Source organism: Tiliqua scincoides, chromosome 2 (genome assembly GCF_035046505.1).
Source record: "Tiliqua scincoides isolate rTilSci1 chromosome 2, rTilSci1.hap2, whole genome shotgun sequence".
NCBI lineage: Eukaryota > Metazoa > Chordata > Lepidosauria > Squamata > Scincidae > Tiliqua > Tiliqua scincoides.
The window spans coordinates 220236053-220244241 of NC_089822.1; the positions used below are offsets into that span (position 1 = coordinate 220236053).

At 48.6% G+C, this 8189-nt stretch overlaps 1 protein-coding gene across 2 annotated transcripts in view; it reads right to left on the bottom strand.

Annotated features, from left to right (window-relative positions):
- DENND6A (DENN domain containing 6A) overlaps window positions 1-1557 on the bottom strand; it is a 47809-nt gene extending 46252 nt beyond the window's left edge. For both annotated transcript variants that reach the window (XM_066616616.1, XM_066616615.1), the window contains exon 1: window positions 1300-1557. In XM_066616616.1, coding sequence (XP_066472713.1) covers window positions 1300-1479 — 180 coding nt within the window. In that variant the 5' untranslated portion in view covers window positions 1480-1557. The remainder of the gene's footprint in view (window positions 1-1299) is intronic.
- Window positions 1558-8189: the final 6632 nt, after the last annotated feature.

Sequence of the window (8189 nt, forward strand, 5' to 3'; positions counted from 1 at the left end):
TACCACACAACACACAGTTGTTTGCTATAGCAAATGTAAGAAGTTATAAGGGAAAACACACGCCTCCAGTGTGCACAAGAGGAGCCACTTGTGGGCTGCTTCCCAGTATGTGCTCGTTGCATATCCAGTGTTTGGGGGAGCATATATTTCCTTTCACATTTTTTACGCTTACTGCAGTAAACATCAGTGTATCCACTATACTATGTCAATTGTGAAGTGTCCCTTAGTAATTTAGCTCATTATGTGGCCTTGGGCAAGTCACCCAGCTTAACCTACCTCCCAAGGGTGTTCGATGAACAAAATTAGACAGCTCTACATAAACCACCCTGAGCTCCTTTTGGGGGTTGAAAATATGATAAGTAATCATACAATACTCAAACATCTTGAACTCATATTACAGATACGCTAAAAAAAATAATTTTGGATTAAAAGATGTGCGGGTGAGGAATCTGGAGTAGAACAGTTACTTGTCACTCAATAACATGCCACTCTTCTAATCTGTAACAACAGCTTTTTTTCTGTTGCTGTTACTATCACTACCCTTATGAAGAGCTTCCCATTGCTCCTTTCCATTTCAAAACAACGGGCACTCTTTGACTAGACAGAACCACAGCTGCTTTGACAGCGGCAGTCAATAAAACAACCACCCTTTGAGCCTTTTTCCCAGCCAAATTCTGCACACCCAAAAGAGAGAGAGACAGAGAGCGAGATTATCCACCTTTTTGTTACCAGAGAGCAAAGAGTCTGCTCTCTCTCATCCTTAGATGGGAGAACAGCAGTGGTTCCCAATTGGCGGCTCCCTTGACCTACTGGGCCATTGGCCTTGGCTCCCCATTAGGGCTACAACCCTATACATTGTATAGGGCAGTGGGTTTCTGTGAGGATTCGGTGGCTCCTCTGGCTGGTTTCTGTGGCTCGCCAGGGGGGAGCCACGGCTCACAGTTTGGGAACCTCTGGACTACAGTATCTAAGGATGGGAGCATCCAAGGATGTTCACTCTCCTCCTTAGATGGGATCATCAGCAGGGCTGGTGCAAGGCACAAAGGAGGCAGCAGCCCAAGGACAGAGGCTCCTACCACTCCGTCCAGGGGAGATGCCAGTGGAGAGGGACCCTGCTGCAGCCTCCAGGTGGCACTTCCAGGGGGACCCCCTGCCTAGCCCTGTGGCCCAGCCAGAGAGCTGTACCCCCCACCTGCCACCCAGGGTCAAGGCACCTCCCTGGGAGTGGGCTGAGCAGCGCAGGGCAGTCCTCCCGGGGCCAGGCGTCACAAGGGCAGCTGCAGCCCATCACTCACCCACCTCCACAGCCTGTCCCAGCTCCAGGTCGAAGCCCACCACGCACACGCAGTGCAGCCAGGCCGAGAAGCGGTCCCAAGGCAGCAGCGGCAGGCAGCGACCCGGCGCGTGCTCCCCGGGCTCCTCCAGCTCCCGCAGCCTCGCGCTTCCGCCTTCACCATCGCCCTGCTTCCGCAAGGACATGGCAAGCAAGCGGCGGGGCTGCTGCTGCTGCTGCTGAGGCAGGCAGGCGACACCAGCCGCCTCTCGAGCCGGTCCTGACACCCACCCAGAGGGAGGACGGACCACGTGACGCATCCCTCTCTGGGGCCGCGGTCGCCACCCTCCCACCGTCACCCCTCCATTCCGGAGTGGGAGAGTCCACAGCGGCCTGAGAGGGAGGATGCGGAAGAATCCAAACGGGCGCTGTGGGGGGAGAGAGGGGAATGACGACAAGACCGCGAGAGAACCAAAGCAGGGGAAGGGGGTGGACTGAAAAGGACAAAGCACGCTCTGGATCCGCGAGGAAGCCGTCCAGCTAGTTGCATTAAAAGGGGGGAAGGCAGGGAGTCCCTCCAGCAAGTCTTTCGCTTTGCTGCAGAATGGGTTCTCTTCCTTTGTTATTTTAAGTTTCGGTCGGGACCCATTAGGTGGGTCGCGAGCCCATTTTAGGTGGGTCCCTATTCATTGCAGTATTTTTGTTCTTAGTATGTTAGACTTGATGCTATCATGGTATGTGACTGCATTTGGGGACATCTGTACTTTGAACAGGCTACGATGCTTCTAACAGTGATAGTCAACGGGTCTTACTCCTGGGTAAGTGTGGATAGGTTTGCAGTGTAAGGGCCCAGTGCTATCCAGCTTTGCAGCACTGATGCAGTCACAGTGCAGCCATAAGGTAAGGGATCAAATGTTCCCTTACCTTGATGAGGCCTCGGTGACCGCCACTCCACTACAGGCTGCAGCGCATTCCCCATTGGCATGGCTGCATCAGTGCTGGAAAGTTGTATAGGAGTGGACCCTAAGATTGTTAAAAAAATTTTCCTGCTTGATGATGTCATTTCAGGCCATGACATCACTTCCAGGTGAATGACATCACTTCCAGTGGGTCCCAACAGATTGTCATTCTAAAAAGTGGGTCCTGGGCTAAAAAGAGAACCGGGGAGAATCTCTGCTTTAGAAGATTGCAGGAAGAGGGAGATATAGTATACTAGGCATAATTCTGAACTTTCCTACTTCTCTTTTCACCACCATGATTCGTACCCCCTGAGAGTGTGCCTGCCAAGTGCTTCTCCAGTTAAATATAGCTCAAGGTCTTTTGCAAAAAAGGAAAACAGTTAGTGAGAGCCTGGGAAAGAGCTGAAGGTCATGGCATTGGGTCCAGGAGTCCCATCCATGCATCACGCAGGCTTCTTTCTATATATATATCTCCATTCTGTTCCACCAAAGATTTACTCTGGTTTAATCAGACATAATTACTGCTCTTTTCTTCTGCATTATTTAGTTATTACAGGTCTTTCTTGATCACTTTTTGACCAAAATACATTTCTCAAAGCTGTTTACATAGAAAAGAAATAATAAGCTGATTCCCTGACTCAAAGGGTCTTAGGCTACAAATCTATCCACACTTACCTGGGAGTAAGCCGCATTGACTATAATGGGACTTACTTCTGAGTAGACATACCTAGATTGGGCTCTTACCTAGCACAAACCTATGCATGTTTTACTCAGAAGTAGATCCCACTGTGGGCATAGGACTGCAGCCACAATCACACCAGCAACAGCCATTGGGGGAGATGCTATGCTGCTGAGACGCAAAGAACAGAAAGAGGCACAATTACTAGTGTCCTGGTAAAATAACTATGCAATCCTATGCATGTCTACTCAGAAATAGACATTATGTTCAATGGGGCTTACTCTGAGGAGAGTGTGTATAGGATTACAGCCTAAGAAAAACATACCGGTAATCCACATGAATGCAAACTGTGGGAAAAATCCACCCTGGTATCACACTTTCACCCTCTTGGTTTATAAGAGGTCAGTGTCATAGTTCCATTTAAGGTGCATTGCTTTACAGCCTGAAAGCAAGCGGGGCTGAACTCTGCTCAATGAGAGCTCAATGTTCCTGGAAGTCCAGTAATGACATAGCCTGCTGAGGTATGATATGCTGTCGCCTACTCGAATGAAATAGTTGGAAACCACACAGTTGTGAGTTTCTCTTTCAGATGCTTTTGTATCTTTGAGACTATGCAATAAAAGCTTTGGCTTGATCACACTTGTTATTGCTTTGTTGATGGATAGAGATTCCTTTTCCCACCCTTGTATTGTTATCTCAGCTGCTCTCAGGGTGGAACTTTCCAGGGTAGGGAGGAGGGGTCTCTGCTGCCAGGACTCAGGATCTACACCTGTGGTTCTCCAACTTTTTAGCACCAGGACCCACTTTTTAGAATGACAATCTGTCGGGACCCATCGGAAGTGATAACCTGGATGTGATATCATGACTGGAAGTGACATCATCAAACAGGAAAATTTTTAACACTCCCCATACAATAAAACCAAATTTAATTAATTATGTAAGTAAGTAAATCAAAAGTTTACAGTAAGTATAAGTTTTAAAAATTACTTAAATAATTAAGAACCCTCCTAACCCTCCCAAGCAATTAAGTTGATCTGTATTTTAAAAATCCTCAAAAATCCCAGAGGCTACAATCCTATCCACACTTACACAGGAGTAAACCCCTTTCTTAGAAACGTATACATCATAGGGCGCAATCCTAACTCCTTAAGTCAGTACTTTCCAGCACTGGCACAGTAGTGCCAATGGGACGTGTGCTGCATCCTGCAGTTGGGTGTCACTCAGGGAGACCTCCTCAAAGTAAGGGAATGTTTGTTCTCTTACCTCAGAGCTGCATTGCCCTTATCTCGGTGCTGGAAAACACTGACATAAGAGGTTAGGATTGCGCCCATAGTCTGCTAAAGTTCATATCTGTAACATTTCCCCAAATGCAGTCATACTATGGTAGTATCAAGTCTAATATATTAAAAATAAAATACACATTGAAATGAATGGGAACTCACCTGAAATAGGCTTGCGACACACCTGTTGGGTCCTGACCCACAGTTTGAGAAACACTGATGTACAGCATCCTCACTTTATAATTCCTTGGGGTGGGGAAATACTCTTCAGTGATCATGAGCACTCTGTTCTCTGCTACCGTAATGATTACACCAGACAGTTACAGGGGGACAGGAGTATAGCATAATGACAGTCATGCTGGGGATGCCATGTAGCAGGTGCCAGCAATGATGCAAAAGGGTGTACGTGTGTATAGCTAAATGGATTGACTGCTGCAAAAGGGACCCTGTGTCACATGCAAGCCAATTGATTGTCCCATGCAGCATTTGCTCTGATTAGTCCATATTCTATAGTCTTGAAGCCAGGTGTGGTACTGTGGGATGCTCATTGGCCATGAGGTGCTCCTTGCCTGTTGTCATGGATATGTACAGTTCAGGCCTAGTAGCATTGCAAGGCCTGAACCAAGCTAAAACAGTAACACAGAAGTGGCTTGCAGTCCTAGCTGCCAGGATTTACAATTCAATGGAAGGTGATTATGTAGCACCTAGGCAGCCAGAAAGATGCCCATCAAGGATGGAATGCAGCTGCAGATCTCCAGGGGGGAGGGAAGAGCTGAGAGGGTGAGCTTCCAGCCCCACTTCCAGAGGACAGGGTCTTTGTTCCTTGTCTCTTGGTGAGAAAGGAGGTGGGTGCACATCCTGCCCCACCAGGACCATGTGGCCATAGGTAACTGGCCTGAGGATCTACAAAAGAAGCTGACCCAGGTGAGGGTTAGGAAATAATAGAGTTAGCTAGTTAGCTTTGTTGTTTTATGCTGTTATGTTTCCTAGAAGTTTTATGCCTCTAGCATTTGCTGCCTTTTGTAACTTTTAGTAACCCTATGTATTTAATAAAGTAGAAAATCTTTTTACCATGTTGGTTCATTGTCTGTTGGGGACAAAGGTTCAGAATCCTGCCTAGCCGTTCAGCAAGCTACCAAAAATCCTCATTGTGGACTAGAAACTTGAGGACTGAGACTTTAAGTAAAGAAAGTGCTCAGTGCCTACAAGGGATATAGTTAAGCCTAGAGGGTCTCCTTTTCCCTGGACTGAGGCACTGGCTCTTACAGGGTGGTAGCAGTACTACCAAACAGGGATCTTTGAGGGCTCTAGGGTTCAGAACCAACAACTCTGAGCACCCAAAACCCTGGGAGTGAGACTCAAGTGTACGACACCTGTCTCTTGCAGTAGCTGAGTTAAAGAGCAGAGACTGGCCAGTGTAGGTTCAAGAACTATATCAATCTCCTATGTGTTTCCTGCTATGGGTGTTTCTTACCAGGCATACAAAAGTATAGAGCTGGCAGGGTCAGCCTTAGAGCAGTTTCACCAATTGGCCACTCTGTAGCTGATACTCTATATCAGGGGTGCCCAAACCCTGGCCTGCGGGTCACTTGCAGCCTGCTGCGGGTCCCATCTGGCCCCCAGAGGGTCCCCCATCTCCAATGGGCACTTGGCCCTCGCCGCAGCCCGCACTGGCCTGCCGCGCAAGCTTCGCGCCTTACTTTCCCTCGCTGCCACTGAGGAAAGACAAGCCCAGCGTGTGCGCAGGGCCTTTTATAGTGGGAAGGTAACATGAGACTTGCAGGGGCAGGAGGTCTGTATAGTGGGAAGGTAACATGAGACTTGCAGGGGCAGGAGGTCTGGTCTAGAGGGTAGAGCCTCCGTTAGCCGGAAGATAACATCAGAAGGTTGCCAGTTTGAGGACACCGGCAGCTCCCTGAATGGCTGAGAATGGCGAGACCTTGAAGCAGCTGACTAGCCGAGCTGAGTAATTCCACCTGCTCTTGGTGTGAGCAAGAAGCGTCTTGGCTGCCCTCCATGTGAGAGATGGAGCTGCTTGTCAGCCTGTGTGGGAGAACTGGAGGCCAGAAGTGAGGCCACAGCAGGAAGATCCATTCTTGAAAGAGAGAACCTCTATGATTGTAAAAATCTCCTTGAAGGATTTAGAAACGCCTGCCTATGTAAACCCCTTGAATAAAGTCAGAGGAGTAATCTGACCAGAAAGTCGGTATATAAATACCTAGTGTTGTTGTTGTTATAACCTTGCCCATAGGCTGGACTGGGCTCTGCTGGGCTGGGCTCTGCTCCCTTCCCCTCCCCTCCTGCAACCTGAGCCAGGGGAGTGCAGGAGAGAGAGAGAGAGATCCTGCACAAGGGAGATCCCGCACAAGTCTCGGAGGGAGGGAGGGCTGGTTGGCTGGCCAGGCAGGCAGTAGCAGCAGCAGCACATGCCACCCTAGCTAGCGAGGAAGGGTTAGGTGAGCAGGCAGGTAGGCAGGCAGCCCAAGCAAATGAGGGAGGGAAGGAGGGAGGGCGAAGGAGCAGGCGGGTCTATGTGTGTGAAAGTGTGGAAGATCCCCCCTCCATTTGTGTGTGTGTGTGTGTGAATGGGATCATAAACTGGCATGAAGATCTCCCCCCCCCCTTATTAGGGTGAATGGGATCATAAACTGGCATGAAGATCTTCCCCCCCCTTATTAGGGTGAATGTGGTCATAAACTGGCATGAAGATTCCCCCTCCCCCCCCGCTTATTAGGGTGAATGGGATCATAAACTGGATTGAATTCATTCATTCATTTTCCGTCTCTAATATATTCATTTATGTAAATTTAATCAAATTTGAAATGTAAATTAATTCTTTTTTTAATGTGGAGTCCCTCAGTGTCAGAGAGATGTTGTGGCCCTCCTGCCAAAAACTTTGAGCACCCCTGCTCTATATGGAATTTTCCATGCCAAGGCATCATGAGGAGAGTGAAGCACTACTGCTGGATGACCTGTCCACATGCCCACCCTGGGTCCAGCAGTCTTGAAATTGCTCCTCTCCCAAAGCAGTTGGCAGTGATGCCGCTGCTGTGTGTCTTGCCATTGCTGCTTATCCTGCTGAGTAGAGGGCACGGGTGGGAGTGCCCCCCCCCCACAAAAATGTTTTGCATTGGGCTCTGCAACTCCTAAGGCTGACCCTAAGAGCAGAGGTATCAAACATAAGACCCACAGGCCAGGTGCTTGGTAAGTGGGCTCTCCCAGTACCACTATCAGCTGCTCTCAGTTGGATCATAAGTTTTTTGTTGGTATTAGCAGCACTGCTAAAAGGGCAGCACTGGGAAAGCCCAATTATTATGTGGGCCATGCTTTCAGCAGCACTACTTCTGCCAGTGTGTTACTTTGCAGAGCACCTCTCAGCTGCTGAGCTATGAAGTGAAACCTTGGCAGAAGAGCCACTGCTAAAAGGGTGTGATAATGGAGCTCTCTCATGTCTTGAAAATATGATCAAGGTTTTCGTATTTTCTCTTCTGTCATTTGCAGCTAATGAGCTCCTGAGAAAAGTGCTTATTTCTGGTCATCACCTGCTTAACTTCTGCCCTCAGCAGGTGCCATGAATGCTGTTTGGCTTACTGTATGAAATGAGTGTGACAGCCCTGGTGTACAGTGCTGCTAGTTTTGGCAAGCCTCTTGGTTGAGTCAAAGCTATCTTGCCTGGATCTTCATTCAGGGGGAGACCAGAACCCTGTTTTTCCTGTTGAGGCTCCCCTTGTGGCTCACCTCAGTCCCTCCCCTGGTGAAAGGGTTTTTTTCAGGTTAGCATACTCCCCCATAGGGACTCAAACCCTTGTCATCAAGAGACTTGGGTTTTTATTTCATATGAACAGCCTCTCCAAGGGAGCTATTCTCTTTCTGTGACGTCACAGTAATGTTGTTTAGCATAGTAGTGATGCCATCATAACTTGGGCATAGGATTGCAGCACAAGCCCAGCCTGGCCTAGGGATGTTCACCTTGCGTGTCTGGCCTGTACTACTCCAGA